This window comes from Oenanthe melanoleuca, chromosome 6 (genome assembly GCF_029582105.1).
Source record: "Oenanthe melanoleuca isolate GR-GAL-2019-014 chromosome 6, OMel1.0, whole genome shotgun sequence".
NCBI lineage: Eukaryota > Metazoa > Chordata > Aves > Passeriformes > Muscicapidae > Oenanthe > Oenanthe melanoleuca.
The window spans coordinates 20934849-20959518 of record NC_079340.1 but is presented as its reverse complement, the minus strand read 5'-3'; the positions used below and the strand labels follow the sequence as shown (position 1 = coordinate 20959518).

Here is a 24670-nt window from a genome sequence, read left to right as displayed (position 1 = left end):
GAGCAAATAAATGCATTGACAGGATAGAATGAGCAGCAAACTGAAGAGGGGGCTTTTAGTGAATGTGGAACAGAGTTCAAGTAAAGGAAGCAAAATTTAAGTATGGCACAAGTATAACTTATGAAAAATACCATTTTCAAAAATATATAAATACAGTAAGTATGTAAATAGTATATAATAAGTATAATAAATAAAACCAAGTTTAATATGGTGAGACAAAGTTTTTTGATTGAAATAGAAATACCCAGATAAGTAGTAAGTTTAGTTAATATGAAAGACAAATTGGGATATTTGTATAAACTATAGCTAAGGGCAGGGAGTTAGTTATCTGTTAGAGGAGATAACATAATGCTTTAAAAAGAAGTTTGGAAAAAGAAATGTGCAATGAGAAAATGTGTTTGCACTGGAGTAGGTTAAAAGAGCTACAGGTAAATTCATTGATGCTTTGGAGTAATTAGGTTACTGAGGGCAGACTTTGAGCAATGTGGGGCTTGTTTTTAATGTCTTTAAAGTCTGCAGTACTTCACATGATAGAAACAGATTTGTCAATGTACAGTATTATCATTAAGATAATTCCTTGTGTGTTTTTTACTAGCAAAAGCAATAAGAAATGAATTTGAAATGTATGGAAAACGCAAGAGAACTCCTATGAATGCTGATAGAATAACTTATGCTGCTGGTTTTGTTTTGGTAATTTGCTAAGTGCAGACATATCAAACAAAGTTCATACCCTTTTTATTTGTTGGTGCCTGCCAGCTGCTGTTTATAATGCAACATGTGCTCGGGACAATATATGCAGGGTAATATTTATTTTGATTTTTTTTGGCAGGTTCAGGTCAGCTGCACATTTTGTTATTTTACTTTTTCCTTCCCTCCACTTCCCTTAAGTCAGGAACTGTAGCTTCCTGTAATGTGGCTTTCAGATATTCTCTAAGGAAATTGAATTTCTGGATTCAAAAGCTTCCCATCTCAAGTTCAAGAGCTCTTCTTTCTTCATGAAAACATATTTATGAAACTATATAGCTTAGGAAAATTTTAATCAGCCTTATGAAAGTTCTTTCTCTTTAAACATAGAAGGAAATCTGAAAGAATTTAAAGATAAAGGCACATTGTTGAAGTTCAGCAAACTGTCTTAAAGGTTCATAATAACACTGTAGGATTTAGGAATTTAAATTCCTTTTATTATAGAATCAAAACCACCTGTAAGTGTATAAAATATTTTGCCTAGTTTACAGGCTTAACATTCCAAAGCAGTATGGCCAAGAGCTCCACCTTTATTTGGAGCTTATGGAACTATTAGGAGCTTGATAGACTTTTCTGGGAACAAAGTAAATGTTGAAAAGAACCAAGTCCACTTGGAATGCAAACTTAGAGGGGTGGTGGGTTCTTTTGGAGTTTTTAAAATTTTGCTGCGTGTTAGAAAGTAAGATATTGGAATTTTCACTTATTTAAGTGATAATGCATTTGGGAATGAATGAGGCTGGTTGTGGTGTGTAGTTATTTTCACTACTCATTCTTTCTGAACTATGCAGCTGTAAAATTATGGAACATAAACTATGTGGCCAGAAATTTTACTTGTCTTTTGAATGTTTCATGCCTTGGGCTAATACAGCTTATAAAATCTGGTGGCAATCTTAAAGAAATATAAATAAACTAGTTTCACATGTACTGTGTTAGCTTGTTGATATAGACTATGTCATTTAGGTTATATTCAAGCTAAATAAGAAATCTGTTAATCTTATTCCTGCATGCCTCTTAAAGCCCACAATAATTTTGTATATATTTTTTTTTCAAAATTATGAAATAAATTGCTACCTAAAGCATGTAACTGCTGATTAGTCAGTGGTTAGCTGATGATTTACAGATGGGAGTGAGATGATCCAGATTGCAGGCCAAGGAGCTTTTTATAGCTCTGGTGTATCATTTGGATGAAATTGCAGCCGTGGGTGCTTTAGAAGAAGGGTGATCAAGTAGTTAAAGTGGGGTACCTCTTGTTAGGTTACTGCATCTGTTCTGTATTTGACTGTGGTGAGTATGGTGAAACTTGCTGGGGCATTCATTAAAACATCTGTCTCTTGGGCATCTCTGCAGAGAACACTTACATCTAAAAAGTGTGAGAAAGTGATAAAAAGTGAATTCACTTTTATAATTCCAGTCTAATCCTGTTATTTGCCTCAGTGCCTCTGTCCTGGATCTTCTTCCCTTGCCCTCTTCTGGCTGCTGCCTGTAGTCCAGGACCTTGCTTCCTCATTTTGTGTAGATGGAGAGAGACTTCCCTCAGGTGCTGAGCTGGGCTTATCCTGATGATGGTTTCCTGAGTTTATATGTAGATATTCTGCATTGGTAAAATGGGTACTCTGAGAATATTTTATCTCTGAGCAAAGAGTTTATTGTGGTGAGCAGTTGCCTAAAAATGAATAAAGGGATTTCTAAACTGATCTATATTTCAGTGAGACTCTAGTATTAGATCAATATAATTTAACATGATTGCAAGTGTCAGGCTCAGGTATGTAGACAGACTTGTAGTTTTTAAACCTCTTTTAAAATTTTCCTTTCAGTCTGTAAATGTATAAAAACATAAATATACTGAAGATAAAAGAGGTGCCTCAAAAAAGAAGCAAAGCACAATGTACAGAGCAGCCCTATGATTATTGCTCTATACTCACATGCAAGAGAATCTTGTGATTTGCTTTAATAATGTCACAAGCTTTGTAAACCTATAAAATAGAGATAAACTGGAAAAAAAAAACCCTCCAGGTCTGGTGTTCAGAAAAGCAATAATTTTTTATAGACAGTATCAGTGTTTGTGGTGTAATCTATAAAATGTTGAGGACACTTGTGTTGCTGGGTCAGGTGGTGTTAACTGCATCCTTGATGGTTTTTATATTCTGGTGACATTCTCCAAGTGGGGTTGGTAGTTGACTCTCAGTTCAACTCCAAGTCATTTTAGGAAGTTGTTATGCATTAACTTTAATATTTTATTAATATTATTCTCCTCCTTCCCTCTTTCTTCTCAGATGAACTTAAACAGATGCTAGATCTTTGTAAGTATCTGATTTCAGGCTCTAGGGCCGGCCTAGAACAATAGGTCCTTAAAATTCTGAAATTGGCTCTAGAAATAGCCTTTAAAAGGTTTACAAGAGTAACCATCTTATTTTGTAGTACAAGCCATAACTGGAAATGTGATTTCATCTATTTTAAGATAAATTTGCAGTCACACAAACTGTAGTAACAGTGATTTATCACAGCTGTAAAAGATTGGTGCAAGCTCAAAAACTTACCCAACAATGAATGGTTTCATGAGACTTATTGCTGAGGCAGGTATAGGGGAGGTTTTGTTTTTAATATCTCAGATGATTTAGTAGATCAGAGTGAGAGCAGAGTGGCAATTTATAATTGACAGACTAAGTTAAGTCTTTCTGTCAGGCACTATTAGGTGTGGAGGAAAGGTCAGTGAATGCCACCACAGTTTTTCATTGCCCTTGGTAGCCAAGTGTCTCCATGGAAGTCAATGTCAGAATTTCACCAAGTGACAACTGATTTAACCCTTCCTCCACCCGTTTTGGATGCAGCTCTGCCACTGCTGTGAGCTGTGACACTTGTTAAATGGAATGGCTGGGTTCAATTGTCATCTTAATCTGCAAGAATGGCTGTAAATTATCAAAACTTCTGCCCTTCAAATATGTATGGAGATTATACATAAAGAAATTTTGACAGTCAAAATCTTTCTTTCAAGCCCAGGTACTTACAGCACTCTGTAAAGGTGCCAAGGAGTCCAGCAATCTTTTTGATTTATTCTCTATACTGTAGAGGGAGCTGAGAGTACAGCAGACATCTGACATCTTGATGGAGCTCTGGAGATGTGTTCTGAGGCAGGAGCTGTTTGCTGATGCCTTCAAGTTTATGGTGAACTCTGTGGATCAGTAGCCAGACTTTCTTGTACTGGATTTTAAGTCTTGGTACACTGCTTCTGCTAAGTGGAAGTGATTTCAGGCTTTGCAGCTTGACTTTGCAAAGTCAATACCCTGTGTGCCATGTTCTTATTCTTTTAATCTTGTCTGATCAAATAGTGCCATGTTTTCCCTGAATTTCTGTCAAATTATACTGGTAACAACTAGGAATGCCCCTGAAAGGTTTAATGTAATATCCCTTAGGATTTGGCAACATAAAGGAGATGCTGGTTTTCCAAAAAGACCTGGAAAAGTTCTCTGGCATTGACAGTGCTATTCTCTGAGGTGTATCCTCTGAGAGAATTCCTAAGATGAGTGCTTATTTTTCATGTTCAGTGGTGGCATGCAGTGAAAATGAGCTCGGACTTTCCTTGGGGGTTTTCTGTCTCTGCTCAGAAGATCCCCTTCCTGCCCATCCCTTGGGCACTGGTATCCCTGGGAGGAGGCACTGCTTGCACTGCCCAGATGGGTTTCATGGCTGAACTTGATGTTTTACCTGTTTCACATTAACAGGAAAAGCACCAAGAGAGTTTTCCCAGAGAGGTGAGCTGGTTGTGCTCTACTAAAACCCACCTGATTTAATGGAATCTGCAAAATGAATACATGCTTGTGTGTTGGTTTTCATACTCAGTGATTTAATAAGAAGCTCAGTCTTGGGGGTGAAATTAGCTTTGCCCAAGCAGTGCAGCTGGAGTTTCCTTAAGCTGTCTGGAGCTGACTCATGTATCTCAGCTAATTCTTGCTCCCAGTTTTTGTTCTCCTGGTGTTTCTCAGCAATGCAATTCTTATCCCAGTGGTCAGGTTGAAATCAGTAGAGTGGGAGGGAGAGTTGCTTGCTCAGAGTTGCAGCCTGAAACGCCGGAAATTTGATTTTGTTGCCAACTCACCCAGAAGTCCAAAGCCACATGAATAATTCTCTTTCTGGTTCTTTGATTCACTTTCTGTAGAATAATAATACTTAGAGAAATGGGTATAATTTTAAGGGTAGAGAATATTCAGTTGTGCTTTATAAAACAAAGAACATTAGAGCTTTCAATGGTAGGGACCTAATGAAGTTCATCTCATTTTTCTTCTACTGATCACTCTGGATTTTGTCTTTGATCATAAAGCCTGTGTGAAAGTTTAGAATTTTTTTCCATTATTCATTTGCTTCTGATCTAACTGTTCTTGATACCTATTTATTTTGCACTGGAAGCAAAGGAAGCTTGAAATTCTGTGCTTATTCATGTCTTGTGCTATTATCAAGAAAGATTATTGCAAAATAAATACAGTCTTGATTCTGTTCTGCTACAACCAGTGAGAAAAGGTTTTGCAATGAAAAATAACCCTTGAAACAGCATAATTCATAAAACAGGTTGTCATTTCAAATATCTGAAAATTTCTTCCCTTAAAAAAGTTTAAGAAAAATCTGGAAATACCTTTCAGAGTAGGAAACAATGTATTTATATTTCTCTACTTTGTGTATTGTAGTAATAAAAAAGGACACAGAAGATACTGCCTTTTTCTTTTCTGCAGTTCCCTTTTGGTCCTGGCTATATGAAACTGATTTAGGTAGTACTTCAATGTTTAATTTTTTTTTTTTCAGTACGTACAGCACGATAATGATCTTCAGATGCACATGTATCACAAAAGATAGCTGTAGTGGCCTTCATTACTGTAGATAGAAGAAACATCAAAAGCAATTGAAAATTCCACTTATCTTGGCTCTGCTGAATCCTGAGATAATGTCTGAGTACCTACACAGAAGTGTCTGAAAGGTAACACATCCCCTCTCCAGGACTGGTTAGTCTGATGGAGGGAACGTGTCTGAGTGTGTATCTCCAGCATCTGTAACTCTGAAATAAAGTAAATTTATGGATAGAGTCTTTTTAGATAGAAATGTGAAAGTAACATTTAGAAAACAGATTTTCCTCTTTATTTAGTATAGGATTGTTAAGGCAAGCTTGAGTTGAGTGTCAGATCATTCAGCAGCAACCATGTAGCTTTTAGCTAAGAAATGCTTCAGGGCTGACAGTCTGAATATTTTGCTCTGGAAAGAGCCCTCAGGGAGCCATGGACACTCAAAATGAAGCTGCTTGGTGAGATGGCCAAACTCTTACTCTGCTGCTTTCCTGGTACCTGGAAGGAGCTCGGGGAGGGCTGGGATGTGCTGTGGGTCATCAGCAGCTCTCCCAGTGCTGTGTGCTGAGTCCTGACCTCCTCCCTTCTCAGGACAGTGGCAATCCCAGGGTTTGCTGTGGGCTCCAGATGGAGTGTCCTGCAGGGTGACTGTGGCAGGGCTGTGGGGCTCCCTGCTCTGCCAGGAGATCACTGTGTTTTGGGACTCCAGGCTCTGCTGCAGCAGAGTGTCAGATTTGAAGCATAGGATGGAAGCATTGCAGAAGCTGTGACTCAGGGCTGGGGTTTTTTGGGAGGAAAAAAAAAGCCTGATATTTTTAGGATTCTTCTAGTGTGCCCAGATGGTACCCTTGGGCCAGGTATTTTTCTTCATTTGTTGTTTTTGGTTTTGTGTCCACCACTTCCTGTTTTAAAGAAAGTTGACAAGTTCTCAGAGATGGAGACTTTAAAAAGTGCCAGATTCCTCAAAAACTAATTCCAGAGATGTCATCTTGTAATAAGATTCATTTGATAGGTATAGAAACATTCTTGAAAAGAATGGAAAAGCAAATCAGAGCATGACACATTAGATAATATTGCTGTAGGTAAAAAACTAGATGTAGATATGTTGAGCTTCACTTCAGGTGTATTGTTCTTATGGGAGTGTGTGCTTATCTTGCCATGGAATGCTTTAAGGTAATCTATTAATCTACATAAATATTCAAATTGGTTAGACCAGAATCATATATAATTAAGACATTGAGCCATTCTTATTAATATTTTCCCTAGTCTATGCTGAATATAATTGATTTTGCACAGGAGCAATCAGTTCAGATTGCTTGGCTTATGTGAAGGACTTGGAATGAAAATGTCTCTGTTTAGTCTAATAGAAATATTTGCCTAATACAAAGATCACAATGAAGAGATATATTTAAAGTATGTTTTGGGTTTTGTGTTACCATCTTGAAATAGCTTATTTTTAGAAATAGAATTCCTGCTTTTACCTAATCTTTAATACACAAAGCTTTCAGAAAACTTGGTAAAGAAGGACTTCTGATACCTTCTAACTGTTCTGTGGCATTTACTGGGGCTAATTTTTGGTATCAGTTTCTATATTTCTATGAGTGCCTTGCTGATATTCTGTAAGAACTTGGAGTCTGGTGGAGGGCAATTAACAAATTTTAGAGAAAGGGACCTACCAGGCAAGGAATACCGAGGTTAGCTTCATTCAATACCAGAAGCAGAGCAGAAATAGATATTCAAATGAAGTTTGAAGGAAAATCATATTTACTCTGTTTAGTCTTTGTAATAACATAGTGTGAGGGTGAAACTGATCAAAACATGATTGAAATATTCAGGTTTAATGTTAGAAATCTTATTTGATAATTCAGAGAATGTATGTATATATTTTTTTCTGATACAGGTTAAGTTGGTTATTTTTGTTATCATCTGGCTGGCACTTGGTAGCCTGTAAGATCTGCTATATGGTTTCAGTAAAAATTCAGTAATAGTGTGCAAAATATCTGTATTAGGAACTTGCTGCCTTCAATTCTATACATTTACCATCTCCTATGTCAGCTCAGTGAGCACAAAGTAATAAGTGTATGAGCAGCAAAGAAATAACAACTATATGTAGTGCAGTTACAAATGAGAAAATGTCTTTTCAGTGGAAAAAACCAGATGGGTGCCTGTGCTGATTTTGGCTGTTACAAGAATTGTCTGTTGTACCCTGTATTTTCTTGTGCTTTCTTGTCTTTGATGGATGATGGATCTTCCACATGGTTCACCCAACTACCCCTTCCTCTAACAGGGGCTTGCCCAAAGAATGAATGTCTAAGGTATTTATTTTAGGGATTATTTAAGGACAGAATCCTTTTTTGTCATTTTTCTACAAGCAGGTTGTGCTGATTTCCTAAAGAACAAAAGCTGTGTATCACTTGTAGATCAGTTTAGTAAATAGCTTGTTAATTAATTATATGTGTACCAGAAAAGACAATCTTTATCTTATCAAATGGAAGGCTTTTCTTTACTTGTTTTTCTTCATTAGTACTCATAGCTATACTCTCTTCCCTAACCCTGCTTTTATTTATTTTGTGCCTTTTATTTCTTCAGTTCTTTCTGAAGACAGTCTCCGTTTTTGAAAAATAAATAAGTGCAACTGGTCTTACTTATCCTTGCATGTAATTTCAGGCATCCCTGAAAGGTGCTATGAGTCTCATTATTTATTCAAGGATCTGAAGGCACTTCTGAAAAAAAGAATAAATTATTCTGTCATCATTAGTTTAGGAGAACTTTTGAAACCACTGAAAGGAATGAATTGGGGAACCATTAGGAATAACTGAGCTTCATTTAACGAGCTGTGATCACTTCAGGACGTGATTCCCCACGAAGGCTTTGGAATTCCTTCTGGATATTGCTGCCAGAGTTTATTGTTTTAAAAGCAATGGATTCAGCTGCAGTTATTGTGTAACTAAATGTTTTAGGAGCCATTTGGCAGAAATGCACTCTGTGAGGTAAAGCTGAATATTTGCAATCGAGTACCAAACAAAAGGTGGTTCAGTGAGCTGAACATTGACTGATGTGAAGGAAATAGATACAAAGCAAGGTTGGAAGAAGTTAGTTGTGTAATGGAAGTTGAATCAAATGATTGGTGTCTTTGTATTATTTATACCAGTGTTTTGAACAGTTGTGCTGAAAGCTTTATTTCAGAGATTGCAGCTATAGCTAAAATGGAAAGAACATCAAATATTGAACAACACAGCCTTAGGAAGATAATTTTAAGTACCTGAGCTGATAGATACAGCATTTGAGACTGAGATTAAAAAAAGACAAATCACAACTGAGACCATCATTGACCACTTTAACTTGGAAGCTGGGAAGTAGATGGACTTGGAGATAATTGCTGTGTTATAATCATCACATGGGGTGAAAACTGTCTTCTCAAATGTCCTTGGAGGACTTTCTTAAAGCCCATTTTCTTAAGGTAACCACATTTCCCTTCACCAGTGCAAAATCTCTGAGTGATAAGACATGAGAATGTTGCTTAGACTTAAAATTAGTACTTTTAAAAAAGTAATTGGAGTCTTCTGCTTGCAGTAATTAATTATTAATTGTCTAGTTAGGGACCCATGTTGGGTAAAGCAGGAGATTCTGGAAAAGCTCAAGGTCTCCATCCTCATGTTTGATGTTCCTCAATCTGACACTTACTGTGACAATTCTCTTGCATAAATATCTGGTCTGTGCAGTAAGTTTAGAGCTGATGACCTCTGTGCTGTCTAAATTTCAGATTTTATGGATTGTTCAATCTGTTGTAGTCCACTTTATAAATAGTGCTCAAGGCCAAAATAATCCAGAGCAGCTATTGTGGATTAGACAATACACAAAATTGTATTGTGGAGTACACAATTGCACAGAAGTGTCACAATTTTACCACTCTGGGCAGTGCTCTGATCTGCCTGGGTCTGCTTTGGGCAGGAGATGGACCTGGATGACCTCTAGAGGTCCCTTCCAGCCCAGATGATCAAAGAATCAAATTATCTGTCATCCTGCCTTTTCTCCCTCAAATAGACACTAACCCAAATCTGTTTTTGAAACCATTTTGCAGACCTGAAGCACCTCCAAAAAGAACTATGGACTTGCATGAAGGACTGTATGCATTGTGTTGGGTTCACTTGCCCTCTGAATTAAATAAGAATAATCCCTAACTGTTTAAAACTTTGGGCTGCCACTCTAGAGTGTGTATCAGTTGCTGTCTGAAGTGCCTTAGAAGAACTTTTGTCACTCCTTATTAGTAGCTAAAACTCTGTTCCTCTCAGTCTTTGACACCAAACTGGAGGCTGAGGAGCATTCTGACATTCATTCTTACTGGCTGAAGCAAAACAGAACAAACATTTTAGATTTCCTAACCTGTCTATTTAAATATATCCTTATGAGAAAAGATTTCCTTTTCAAATTCAGTTAGGAATTAGTTAATGATGCAAGACCAGTTTTTTTCAGGCTTTCAGTTTTCATATATATTACCCAAAGGAAGTACAATGAGTTCTTTATAATTGAATTATCACAAGGTATACATTGTCATTTTAAAAAATATTACTGCAGATAGGTCATTCACAGAATACAATTACAGACCCAGCAGAAGTTGTAAGTTAAGCAATAAACATTATAAAAACAACAAACCAATTTGTGGGAAAATCAAAATAAATTGCTACAATGGAAACGTTTCAGTATTTTTCTGGATTTATAGTCAGCAATTGTTACTGTTAACTTTTAGTAACTGAGAAACATGAGCATTTTGAAGACAATTCTGAGAATAATTCTCAGAAATAATGTGGAAACTTTATAATGCTCTTTTAGAAATACATAGAAGATTAGCAAAACTGGAGAAAGCTAAATGAGTGCTTCAGGGTTTAAAAGAAGAGCAGTGAGCTGAATAAGAGAAGTGCTGAAAAGATCTTACAAAGGAAACAAAAGGTAATATAAGAAGTATAATAAAAAGGAATAGTGACTCAGGAAATTCTAATCTTTTTACAAAGTGACTTAGAAGTAAGTTATAGTAAAATCTAAATTAGGAAAGGCGAATTATTTCTTATAAAACTTTAATGTTAATCATTTATTTGATAGTCCTGTTAAAGTTCTTGAGCTTGAAAATTTATTTGTAGAAAAAGCCTCCTGACTGATTGTATGAAGTGTAAAAACCAGGTTTGGCCCACCTGTGGAGCTGTAAGGCATTTTGGGGTGCTTGTGGTCATTTGGCTGAGCAGTGGAGTTGTGCTGACCTTGCCATGAATTACCATGTTAAATTGCTTGCAGAAACCACTTTGAAGTGGGGAACCTAAAAGAACTTCTTATTCCCACTGCAATGAGTGTAAAAACTCGTGTCCTGTAGGATAAAGGTGTTTGTCAGCTCCTGTCTGGCTGGTGCTGAGCAATGCTCAGTCTGCTCATTGTTCCAGTGCATTCTTCTCTCAGCTGCTCTGCAGCTCCTGGGGGTGTTTGCACCATTGCTGCTGGTGAGCTGCATAAAAGTGTGAGTGAGAAACAAACATAACAATATAATCTTCCCACAACCTCAACTGAGTGGAATGAAAAGCATGTCAGAAGCTGATCCTCCTGTAAACAATCACTTCATGAAATCCATTTGCATATTGCACAGGTTTAATCAATGGAGAACTTTTGATTTTTTTTTTTAATATTTGTAAGAGAATAGTTTGTAAGGCCAGTGCAGGAGGCAGTTTTCCTCAGGGAATTACAGCTGTACTGATTGGAGAAGTGGAGACAGCCTTGCCTGCCCAGTGGGGATGGGGGTTATAAAAGAGTGGGGCAGCTGGTCTGGAGTAAATTGGAGCTGGAGAATCAGAGTTTGCTGCAGTTTGAGATGGACTCTGCTGGCTGTGCTGGGAGGAGGAAAGGATTTGCAGTTGTGCAAGGGACAGAAAAGGTGAGAAGATGCTGAGTGAGGGGCAGACAGGGTTGGTGCCCAGTAAGGGATGGGTTTGGAATAGCTGGTCATGCAGAAGGAAGAAAGAAACTTGCAGAGAGAAAGAGAGGAGGAGAGGAGGAGCCAGGAGCTGCCTGAGAAAAGGCACGAGAAGCTTTTAATAAAGGACTGGTGATGATACCAGTCATGTCCATCTTGACATAATTACCACAGATATTCTGTATTAATTTCATTTTTCCCACTAAAAATGGATTTTAAATACATAATGATAGAAGGATGTACAGTGAGTTAAAGGCAAAACCAAGAACACCAGGGCATGCAGATCCATGCTGTCACCAGTTGGCCACATTTGCTTTTAGAAATAGTGTTTTATTGCAAGTTCAGACATAATTTCCTTTTCAGTGCAGAGAGAGCTTTGAATGATTCCTCTGTTTCTCCAAAGAAAATGTTGACAATAGGTTCTTTGATCTTCAAAAACTAATTCACGTGACAAATTTAATTCACGTAAATAATTCTGCTAGACTCAGTAAGACCCATCACAAGAAGTTAAACATGCATAACTCTGTCAAGTAAAGACCATGCAGGTGGTAGGTATAGTGATATAGTCCAAAAGTTCAGTTAGGTAAAGTTCTCTCTTTAAAAGATGTAATGAAAATGCTGTCTTGTCAAAAGATCACATGGGGTTTTTGTAACTAATATCTGAAAGAAATTACATGCACTCAAGTTCAAATCTTGTAAAAGTAAGATTTATCTAGGCAGCTGAATGGTGTTAAAAGTGTCCATGTTGTAGTAAAATAGTAATGATTTATCACATTCTTTTATATCCTCATATTTTATGTTCAGTTGAATATTATGTGATTTTAGGAAATACCACTGCAGAATTCCAGTTTGCTATTCCAGTGCTATATTGCTATTGTCAAACTTTTTTCTACAATCATCCACTCATGGTGCAAGTTTTCCAGGTGCTAACTTTCTTGAATACAACTGATTAAACTTAGAGCACAGAAACCTCTATGACACTTTGGGTGTTCAGTGATCTTTAGAAATAACCTTTAGACCTCAAGTTCTTGTAGGGGAAAAAAAAAGGTTTTATTTAATAGGGTCATCTAGTTCAGGAATTCTCTAGTGCTTGACAAAAGTCATAAAATAGACAAGCACATTTCTTTTCAGAAGTACTTCCAGTCCTATTAGTAATGCTTTGATTCCTACTGCTTCTTGTACTGTTCCATTAATTAATATCATTCTGTAGTGGAGTGGGCTTGTTCAAAAGCTGAAAACTCTTTAACTCCCCCACTGTTAGGAAATCATATTAAAATTTCTATTTGAGAGTGACCTTGCTGCTTCCTTTTGTTGATACATTAATACCACTAAACCAGTATTAGGGAGAGGATGAGTTGTGTGTCCTGCCAGTGATGATAATATTTTGTTTTACTGTTTGAATTGTGATGTTGCTTACACAAAAAGCCTCTTGAATATGATTTTGCCTAATTAAATCAGTTGATGTGGTAATTAATATGAGAACTCTCTGGATTTGGTATTTTGAATGTGACCTAGCAGTCCCTTATATCATCCAAGAGGACTCTTGATGAAAAGCCACCAGTATGAACACACAAAAAAAGAGATTTTTGCCTTATTCTTTCAGCTACTGAAAGTGGGGCTATTGAACAGTGGTTTTCCACAAAAACAATATTCTGTTTCTGTACTACAGTTTCTCCCCCTTTCCATTAAATTTATGACACACTATGAGCATTAATTTCACTTTTGGAAGGACTTTAATTTAAATAACTAATTACCCAAAAGGAAATTTCATGATGCTTATGCTTTCTTTTGCTATCATAAATAGTGTCAGGATGTGGAAGCTGCTGTTCTGCTGGTGCTGTTCAGATTACAGTGATGATTAGCACACTGTTACTGCCTCTTTGGCTGTAGCTGTTTGGGGGCTGTTTCTGCCATGTGAACATGCTATGTACAACAAAAGGCAGGTTTTGGGTATTTTTCTGTTTTCACTAATGCTTGGTATTGCTGCAAATAAATGGGTTGAACAAAAGCTGGTATATGGGAAAGATAATGAGAAAACCAGCTGGAACTGGAGGTGCTGAGAGACCAGGTTTTATTGCTTTCTACAGGGTTTTTGTATTATTCTGTGTAAAGATGCTGACCACATGCTTTGTTTAGTTTGAAAAGACAATAGAATGGGCCACAATCCCCTTCAGGAAGAGAGGTGTCACTTTAGGCCATTATATGCATCTTTACTCTTCTGATAATTTAGCTTTATGCTCTTTTAGTTTTGATGTTCTCAAAGTCAAGAAGGAGAGGCAGACACTATGAATTACTGTACACAGATACTGATATATAATAAATGAATAAAAATACTCCCTGTATCTTTACAACTTCTCCTTCCTTGTGTTTGGGTATCAGACTGTAGATGTCCACCACACCCCATTCATCTCCTGAGCTGTCAGTAGTGTTTTCAGTCCTTTTTCTCTTTTCACTTGTTCAATCAGTTTTGTTATTGTTCTGTGACTTCCCTCTTTGTCTGCATAGTTGTGATATTATCTGTTGAAGTCCTAGGTGGTAGCTCAGCTCTGATTTTCAGTTTGGAGAGAGAAAGAAAAAAGTGCAGTTAGTCCCTGTCTTTTATGATAGCTCCATGTATCTTTCCATGTGTGGCACAAAAAGCAGGTATTCTTTTTAAAATTTATTTTTCTATTTCTGCCATGTTTGCGGGCAAACTCCTTAATTTGTTTCTGTGGTGCAGCTCTCAATGAATTATGGATGTTTTGGGGAATAAACAGTAGTCTGGTTCACTAAGAAGGATTGTAAAATGTTAAAAAATGTTCGGAAAAACTTAGTTTTTCATTTTGCACTGTAGGATTTCAATACAAATTATTCCAGTCTTATTCAGATACCATAAAGAAATCAAATTCATGTTTTTCCCTACCAGTGCTTGAGGGAATTTCACAGGATATCTGCTCACACTCCCTTTGTATCTAACCACATACCACATATAAAGGGAATGAACATCTTAAACTGCAATATGTCAGGTATTATCAGGCTTCCATGAAAAATTATTACCTGCTATTTGTACTTAAATTGTTATTTTGAACTAAAAGCTATTTCAAGTTGTTAATGTTACTAATGTCACAGAAACTGCAAAACACATTTTCTGCACAGAGCCTCAACACGGTTGTTCCAGATGTACACCCTCAGTGGAGCAGGTTTTCTGTCTTTTTTCAGATTCTCATGGAAGTCTGCCTGGCACACCTTTCTACTGAGAAGTGGGAAACTGAGTAGGGATTAAGGGGAAGTGCTCAGCAGGGCAGGTGTGGCTGGGGGTCTGGTTGGTGTTTCCTGTCCCCTTGAGAGTCCCTTCAGCTCTGCTCACTGAGTGGGGCTTACAGGAAGGATTCTGGAGATTGTCTAGGCTAATAGACCATGCCTAGAAAACAAAGGCCTGGGTCAAGTCTGATCTGTGCTGCTCAGCAGAAAATCAGGAGAAATTTGACATTTTACTGATTTTTCATGAGGTTTGGGTAGGAGTTTTTTGCTTGTGGTTTTTGTGTATTTTCCTCTGTGATTTTTATCAGAGGAAATACATATTTCTATTAATGGGTCACACTTCCTTCTGTGTTCACTATGCATTTGGGAATAGCAGTTTCATCTAAATGCCTCCTCCTCCTCGGGTTTGGTCTCTGAGCTGTGTTTTCTCTGTGGCTGCACTGCTGTGTGAGCTCACAGGCTTCAGGCTGTCCAGGGTGGGATGCAGCACCATCCCACTGAAGCCTCAGCTGTGGAGTTTGCTTACTCTGTAATGCCATTGACTTTGGAGTCTTGCTAAAAAGATTCCTTCTCTCTGAGGGGTTATAGGAAGTTGAAGTTCGTTTGCCTTATGATTGAGAGCTCTTTATTTGATACTTTTAAAATACTGTAGTAAGTTCTTTATGCTGGGTGTGCTTTATGGTTGAATTAGATTTTGTTGCACAGGGTCACATCATCCTGCACTTCCAGTGGTTTCACAAAACCAAAAATCACAGCAGCATTTTAAGCAAACTGTGATTTGTGGCTTGTTGAATTCAAATGGAGGAATCTGGGAAAAAAAAAATCAGAGGGATTACTTTTCTCCATGAGAACAATTTCTTCTTTTAGGAATGTCTGTGCTGTAAAGGAAGGGCATCCAGGAGAGGGGAAGCACTGGGTCATTGACTGTCCTGCTTCTCCCTCTCCTTGGCATGATGCTGGTGTGTAAGTGAGGGGGTTGGTTGGTTTGTTTCCAGTGCAGGGTGAAGGAAATCGTGCTCAGCCTGTGCTGCTGCCCACCAGGGGAGAACATTTGTGCTGTGAAACTCTGTGCATGGATTAAATGCTTTGGGATGTCAGTGCAAGCCAAGAGAGGGTGTTTGAGTGGGATCCCTCCAGAGCAGGCACAGGGCTGGAGGGATTCCCAGGGCCAGGAAAGGACAGACCTTGTGGGGCTGATGCCTTCTGAACACCCTCCCTGGTGAACTGTCCTCCAGTGTCTTGGGACATTTTCACAGGGTCACTGCAGTAACCAAATGGTTCATAACACATCTCATCAGCAGAGTGGGACTGACAAGTAAATTGCTCCCCAGCACTATTTTAGTTGTGTCCTGTCAGAGCTGGGACTGAAAGCACCTTGATTTGAATTTGCAGTTGCTTGGGCTTGAATCATTAATTTATAATAATATAAGTGTGCAGTTTGCAAACTGCTTTCAAATAAATACTCATTAGAATGCGTCTCTGGGAAACTTCTTCCTTAACAAAACCAAAACAATAAACAAAATAAAAATCCCCATTGCCACCACCAAAAAAACCAAACCCTAAACCAACCAATCAACCAACCCCAAAACCCCCCAAAACTCAAAACAGAAAAACTACTAAGTGGATTTTGGTTTTGGCAAATATGTTCATTGAAATAAAGTGTGCTCATTTTCATAGTGTTTCTTCTGCAGGAATAAAATATTTTAAATGTGAGAGTCTTAGCACATGGCTAGGAACTGATAATTATTTAAACCAGCTGCCTAGTTGCAGTGTATAGTGAGATTCATCACTGTGATTCACTAGCACATAAGAAAAAAAATCCAAAAAAGCAACCAAGTGAAAATTCTATGGATAGATAAAATGTGAGAAGTACTTATTCAGAGTGGGTGCATGGTGCTGGTTTATTTTTTTTAAATGCAACCTCTATTTGAAGTTTGATTAGAATAAGTGAGTCAGTTTCTGTTAGATCTGACAGTTATAATTATTTGCTTTCCAAAATAAAATACATGAATAACACTTCTGTTTGGTGTACTTATTCACCAAACCATTGTATCTGTAAGTACAAGAAAAGGATGATTATCAGTGCAAAATTTCTGCAGGCCTTTGAATTAGAAACATTTCCCTGTAAGCAGATGACTGCATTTGAGGGAAAAGAGAAACTTACCTATTTTGGCAATATTTGACACATTTAATGTCCATTCTGTTACTTGTCTAAAGAAAGAATGTGCAAAAATTATTCTGTGTAATTTTAGCATCAAGAGTAAGAGCCACAGTTTTGCCTGGCATTGATTATTTTAAAAGTTTTCACCGTCTGTAGTTAACTCTCATTTCTCTGTTAGGATTTTAAACTTTGCAACTAAAACTTTCCTCACTTCCATTCTCATCCCTGCAGCAAATATTCTCAGAAGGGAAGGATCTTACAAGTTGCATCAAAAGTTTAGTAAATTATTTATTGCTGTGTGAAAAATAATGTGATTTATGTTTGCCAGGGAAGTTGTTCATTTTATTCACAGAGTTGATCTTCAGTGCAAACTAAATCCTTCTTGATAACAGCCTGTTGCAAGTTCTTGTACTCACTAAAACTAATTAAAAACAGGTGGATTCTTCCCACGTAGCAGCAGCTGAATGAAATGTAGATAACTTGTATGAATTGTTAGAGAGGATGTTGTTTTCCTTAGGGACCGTACTGGAATGTTAGGATTCTCTAAAGCTGCATTTCTGAACAGAAAAGGAATCATATTTTAACTATGATACCCATATTACTTTGTTTATAAGACCTGAATTTAAGCTGGCACTGTAGAGAAGAGGAAACCCTGAAGGAAACTTTATTTTTGAAACCTGATCTCTGTGTGAAAGTGTCTGTGAAACTGTGGTGTGAAGATTTGAAGGGTTTCATTTAGAAACTCAAATCTATATAGCTAAGTTTTGATGTTGGTTTTTTTGTTTTTTTTTAATTTTGTGGTGCCACATTTTTCAAGGCTCAGTTTATCTTTCACAAGAATGAATGAGATAGTATTGTAAAATCATGAGCTGTGTTTACTGAGTATTCAATATATGAACTAAATGATCTGTTTAATCTTGTGATTTATCACTAGTTTGGGAGTTCTCTTTAATGAATAGGAGTTTGTTTTTTGTGGGTTGATGATGCTGGTTCCAGTCCAGGTGTGTAGGGCTGTGCAGAACAGACATGGGGCAGAGCTGGAGACCTGACTTGTGCTGCATTTTCATGGAGTGCCAGCCAAGTGCTCTCTGCCTCTTTTTCTGGGCAGAATGAAGAGAAGGCTGGAAAAACAAATTGGCACAATGAAAATTTTTTAAAGACAGAAGTACTTGTATCCAAACCAGCTGTGGGTTTTGAGGTGCTCAGATCTTTTCAAATCCGACTATGCAAAATGGTCCAAGTGTAATCTTTGTATCTAATGTCACTGTAGCAGACCTCAAAGGTGGTTCTTCTGTAACACAGCATATTAAAAAAATGACCCAATATGTCATTTTTATGTTTTTCTATTTCTGGAATTTATGTTAGTCTTTCCAAGCCTAGCCAATTTTAATTTTGGGTCTTCATTTTTCCTTGACTGACTCAAGTTCTGTGCAGCCTCAGAAGACAAGTTGAATAAAAGAGTAAAGTAATAGAACATTGAAAGCAAAGTACTAGAGCATTTAATGTATTTACATTTTCTAGTTTAGATGTTTTGAATTTTAAAGAAGTCTTTCATCATACCACTGCTGAAATGTATTCCTAAAATGGTAGAGTTGATAAATTAAGATGAATATTTATTGTTGGACATACAATTTTTAATCTGAGAAGTAGGAGGAAGGACCTGTGAGATGTGGATTTTTTTAATTGATGGAAATAGACAGAGAATTTTTAATTTTTGTTGCAAACTTAGGCTTCTGTGTGCTTTCAGATGCATGGGGGCATGGACCATGATTGCTGCCCAGCTGCCACTTGTGGGTGACACTGTGGTTCTGGGTGAGGAGTGATGCTGCTGCACACCTTTATTGACAAGCAGCATCCTGCTGTAAAGTGTAGAACAGGTCTGAGCACCTCTGTTCTCCATTAGATGGCACAGAGGGCCATCAGTTCACATCAAAATACCCATTTAATTATGAATTTTGGATCTGCAGGAATCTCCAGATCTTACTAACACTGCAGGATTTTATCTTTGTTACACTAATAATTATTTTTTATTTTCCTGTGGGTCAGGGTTGTTATGTTTGCACCTAGACTTGAGATTTTATGTGGTAGGTGTGTATTGGGGCAAAGAAGTTATTGTTCATATACAATGGCAAATGCTAAGAGCAAGACTGTCTTGTCTTATGTAACAGATTGTTTAAAATCTTCACAAAAAATAAAAAGAGATCAAAAAATCTCAAGTTTTCTAGTTAAGAAAATAAAATTTCTTTTGAAAATTTTAAATCTACTTTCTGTCTTATTGCAAGCTGCGTGTCTTATTTTGAAATGTACTTTTTGCACTAGAAAAGTATAATTTATTGTAAATGTTGCATTAAAACTCATTTTTCAGGCAGTTGGAATTAAATTTTTTCAGAGACAAATGTTTCTTATGCACATTGCATAATCATTAGATTAAAACCCCAATTTCTCCAGCTTCTAAAACAAACCATTTCTTTTGCATATTGAAAGGTTTTTAAAGGGTAACATCTTCAGAACAAGTGCCTGTTCATATTGTATTGTTTCTGAAATAGCTGGGAACATACAGTGATGGAAAATCAGTAAACTAGAAAGGATCACTCGTGGTGTGCGTGGTACTTTAATTTAAAGAGGAAGAATAAAAAACTTTTTCAATGGCCTGCATGAGGGCCAGTTTGCAAGTGTGTGATGGTGCTTGATGGTCAGGCATAGCTTAATTACTGAATTTCTACTATGCAGAGATTGCAACAGGAAAATATTTTTGGACTTGTCTGTTTTTGTTTGTCTCTCCTATAGAAAATTAAATATTTCATCTGTATATGTGAGCTATCCATGGTATGGTGGCTTGTAACTCTGCTACAGCAGCCACTGCAAAGTGATTTTATTGTCCCCTAATCTACTGGAACAGTTTTATAACATGTCTTTTGCTTTGCCAGCCTTTTTGCAGACTAGGAAGCCCAAAAAATCCCTCAGTGGTAATTTAGAATCTGCTAGTAAAGTGTGGGCATTTAGCAGTGTCAGGATTTTCAAGCTGGAGTCAAAATTCATTTCTTGACATATTTCTTGTCTGTGCATTTATTTAATAAAGAAGAAACTATACACTTCAGGAAATGGTAATCTTCATTTATGGCTGTGATGAGAAAATGCAAATGAAGCTGTGAATTTTGTGATTAGTATTTTACAGAGCAGTCACTTACTATAATTATATGTTTTAGATCGGTGGGAATTATCATGTTCTATTAACCAGATTATTTCCTGACTTCTTGTAGGATTCTGAGTAACAACAAGATCTTGTGGTTGAAGAATGGCTCTTTCTTCGGGCTGAGATCCCTGGAGAGACTGTGAGTAACTGATCAGCCCTGCCCCACCTTCATTAAAAGTCTTTGCACTTCAATACAGAAACAAACATCAGATAATGAAGTTGAGCTGCTCTGAACTGTCTTGCACAGCAGAGTTTCTAGGCAGTCATCAGGTTAAGAAACAGCAAAGAATGAGTGCACAGGGATGGACGTGGAAAATACAGGAAAGCACTGCCATCAATTTGGAACTAAAATAAACATCCAGTCAAAGCCTTGTGCTACACCATGTCCACTATCACAGCAGAGACTGCTCTGGGTAATGGGAACACTGATATACCTGACATGCAGTTTGGGTTATTTAACTCGTTGGTCTCCAATACTTCTATTTTAGATCTATACTAATTTTGGTTTTTTTTCTATATTTTAATTGTAATATCAACAAATTGGATAGCATTTATCCCAGGAACAAATAATGACTTTGATAAAGCCCCATGGCCATGTATTTCTAGCCAGTATTTGAAGGGGGAAGAGGAGCTCAGGAGCAGCTAGGAAGAGAGTCAGGAAGAAAATATTTGGAAACTTCAATAGAAATAAACAAACAATAACAACCATAATAATACTAATTTCTTTATATATAGGTCAGTCCTTTGAGAATAATTGTGAACAAACCTAAAAGGCTGTTTTTTATACCTACAGGCAACTTATAGTGCCATAACATCTAAAATGAGTAATTATGTCATGCCTATCTTACAATATATCCTGCAGCTTAAGCTGAATTACTTTTATACTGCTTTGTAAGAATAGCTTTATTATGTAGAACTGTTGATATAAAATTGTTGCTAGATTCATGAATGCATGAATGTATTCTGTGTGATGTGAATATTTCCATATGCAAAGAAATGATGTATTGAAATCAACCTTAGCTAATATTTTTACTGTAGATGTGTGTGTGATATGCATGTTGTTTATGGTTGTGGAATAAAGTGGGTAAGTATAACATACTGAAATGCTCAAGTATCCTAAATGTGATTTAAAAATAAAGAACTTATTTCAAGGTCTAAAGCAATCCCTTAAGCACCTTGAAGGGTTTGGGTAAAGTGTCTGTGAGAACATTTATGTGAAGTAACATCAGATTTTCTCTGCCTGTAGTTATATTTACAACAAATACTTTTCTTAATGTTAAATATTAATGTGTTAAATTATATGGAATATTAAGTAGTGTGGAATGGAGAGTGATGTATTATTTACTGACTGGTTTATTTTTAGGATTAACAGTGATATGAGGTTTGGAAAGAAGCCTACAAATATTTTAGACAAAACAGTTTAGCACACAGAATAGAATTACAAATTTATTACATGAGAACTTAATTTACTAATTTCCTTTCTTGCAAAGTAAGTAAATGTAAATAACGTAGTGTTTAGAACTAAAGGAAAACATTTTCTCTGAGGTTTTCTTTAAGGTTTAATTTTCATTGGGGAATTATACTGTACTTTAAAGAATTTTATTAGTTAACTAGTGAGAGAAATACTTCAACCTGGAAAGACATTACAAACAAAACTAAGAACAGTGAGAAAACAGAAAAGCTGCCTTAGGAGTGTAGCCTCAAGTACCATCACAACCTAAACCATTTCATTTTCCTGATTTTTCACAACAGTACAGATAAAATGAGTATCATCTCCTCTGTTGATAATTCTGTTTGTCTGTGGGGTTAATACAAAATCCATGAGTGGTCCATGAATCCAAGACTGGAATTCAAGTGATGACATTCTCATGATTCAGCCACTCTGTTTCTGTTTCATTTGGGGCCACTCTGGCCCCATATGCTCCTTATCAATATCTGTGAAATCCCAGTTTCAGCTGCTGGGGTGAGAACAGCTGGAATAGTCTCCTGGGAGGTGAGTGTGAATGGATTGCAGCTGGATGAGTGCTCCTAGCTCTGGACAAAGGTTTCCCCAGCTCTGCCTTTTCCACAGAACCTGATTCTGAGCAGCACTTCAGGTGTTCAGAATGGAGAATTATGGCAGCAACTGCTGTTGGTATTGGTGACTTATCAAAATGGATTAAGAACTTTTCATTCCTTGACTGAAAGGAAGTACTGTAGCAGGAAAACCCAGCTTCCTTCAGATTAAATTTACAAGATTAGGGGCTTAGTAACACAGGTGTGCTGGAGTTAAGAATTACTCATTTAATTTGGCTTTGCACTCCTTGTGGTCCTGTTCAGGAGCAAAAGTAATGTGAATGCCATGGCAAAAAGAATCATGTTAGTAATGTCTTTTTTTTTTTTTTTTTTTTTTTTATATGGTTACCATGAGATCATGAGCTAGAAGAGTGTAAGTTTACATGGAAAATGAAATCCTTCAATGTTAAACTGGAAAAAATTGGAGAAGTAAAATTTCAGGTGGAATTGAGTGATTTGTATATTCTGGTTTTTCCCTGTACTGGAGTGCTTAAGTCATCATTTGGGTGAAGAATAGTTTGAAGCCCTACTCCAATAAGTGAGTGACAACTTTCCCCCTATTATTTTTTCAATGCATGTCACAACAGGAACTGGATTACAGAAGTTTTAGTCTTCTCAGGTTCTGGTGATTTCTCAAGAGCATGTTAACTCAAGTGAGGTCCCTCACTGAGCTGTTGTCTCAAAGTGGGACTCTCATTCTATCAAGCAAATCAAGAAAAGTTATTTACCCTCAACTCTCCACTCTAAGAGTAAGACAAAATTGATTTCTCTAAAACTAAGACTATTGTAGAATTCTAATATTACACATTATTTTTTTTTTTAAATGCATTACAGAAAATTGCAACTTTTTTCAACCATAATATAAGAATAACAAGGTTACCATTTCAGAGTTTCTCCAACTGTGTTGCTGCTATAGGAAACCTGATACTAGGTTTTCAGGGGATAGAGCCAACAAAACAGGGAAAAACATGTTTGGGAATGCAATTACTTCTTGTTTAATAATTTAAAGATAGTACTATATTTAATAATACTCCATTAATATTAAAAATGAAATTCAATAATGTCTAGTAAAAATTATGATCACAAGACACGTATGAAATACTAATATTTTTGCTGGGCATTTTGAAAAAAATGCTTTGAAAAACACTGCCTCACAAAGGTAAACTTTCAGTTTTATGTATGTGTATGAACAGTGACTCATGAGTGATCTGTAGAGGAGGCAATCCCTCTCCACAGTTACAGTTCTCTGAAATTAAGAATTGCTGCCATGTGCTGGCTTGGAAGGGTTGGCTCACAACTGTGACTTGGAATCTGGATCATGATGTGCCTCTGTGCCACTGAGCTTGCACTGTGGTGCTAACAAGAGGCATTGAGAAGTGAGGATCATAACAAATACTGTGAGAGAATAAAAGTTTTCTGTAAACTTAGATATTATATGCTGTCCAGTTATATGGTCCTTGAGTTGGAATAAAATGAGAAGTGTAGATAAGAATATAAATAAGCTTTTTTTGAAGCAAGTGTGGCAAAGGAGCTGTTTGTTAAAATATGAAGAGCTGTGGAATTTCACCAGAAGAGATCTACAGGCTGTAAATTCTTTAAATGAGAATGCACACCTTGAACCCATTTCTGTGGTACACCCTGTGGGGATGGCTGGCTGCACACTCAAGAGGCTGAGGATTCAGTTTGGATCTGAAGCTCAGGGTAAAGACTTGACGGCTTGTAATGATTTCAGTTTCAGTGCCTTCCCTGTCTGCAGTCAGTGTTCTGCCTTCCCAGAACAGCAGGAGTTATCACAGACATTTAAATGAGTTTTTTCTATGCTCTGGGTACCATAAAAGAACAGCAAGTTGGCTTTTCCAAGCCATGAAAGAGTGAGGTAGCCCTTCCAAGTAAGTCTCAGCAATTTGAAAGTTCTCATTTAGTAAAATACTTGGAGGGATCTTAACAAGTGAATTGTCTGTGTAATTTGGTTGTGTAATTATTGCATGAATCTAAACAATATATTACATGAAAACATCTGTGACAGTTTTCTTCTTTAAGAATTCTTTTTATTTATTTTCTTTTCTGGGGTTAAGCCTGCTGTTCCCCAGAGAGTCACAGGCTAGTGCAGGTTACCAGGCTGGCTGCAGTGCCTCACCATGGCAGTGTGTGGCAGGGATGCTGCTGAGAAGCACTGCCACCCCTCTGTGTGCAGCAGAGTGACAGTATTGGTGACAGTATTAGTGCCAGCTGTGGCCAGGCTTTGTCTGCCTGAGGGTATTTAGTCCATGGGAAGCTTCTGGGGACAAAGACTGAGGTGACTGGGCCAGGGGCTCCAGCTGTGCTGGACCTGGAGCCAAGATCCAGACTGGGAAAACAAATCTTTTGCCCTCATCCTGGTGCCAGCTGGCACAAAGCAATGTGTACCTCAGCTCTTATCCTCACTGCTGATTTTCTGACTTTGCCCTGCCCTGGGTTATCTCCCCCTGCCACCCTCTCTGGGGCAGCCTGTCCTGGAT

The 24670-nt window shown here is 37.3% G+C and overlaps 1 protein-coding gene across 1 annotated transcript in view; it reads left to right on the top strand.

The window, feature by feature from the left end:
* The window catches only part of LOC130254936 (adhesion G protein-coupled receptor A3-like), a 256225-nt gene that overhangs the window by 22812 nt on the left and 208743 nt on the right, over positions 1 to 24670 (top strand). Inside the window, exon 2 of the mRNA XM_056495074.1 lies at positions 20185 to 20256. Coding sequence (XP_056351049.1) covers positions 20185 to 20256 — 72 coding nt within the window. The remainder of the gene's footprint in view (positions 1 to 20184; positions 20257 to 24670) is intronic.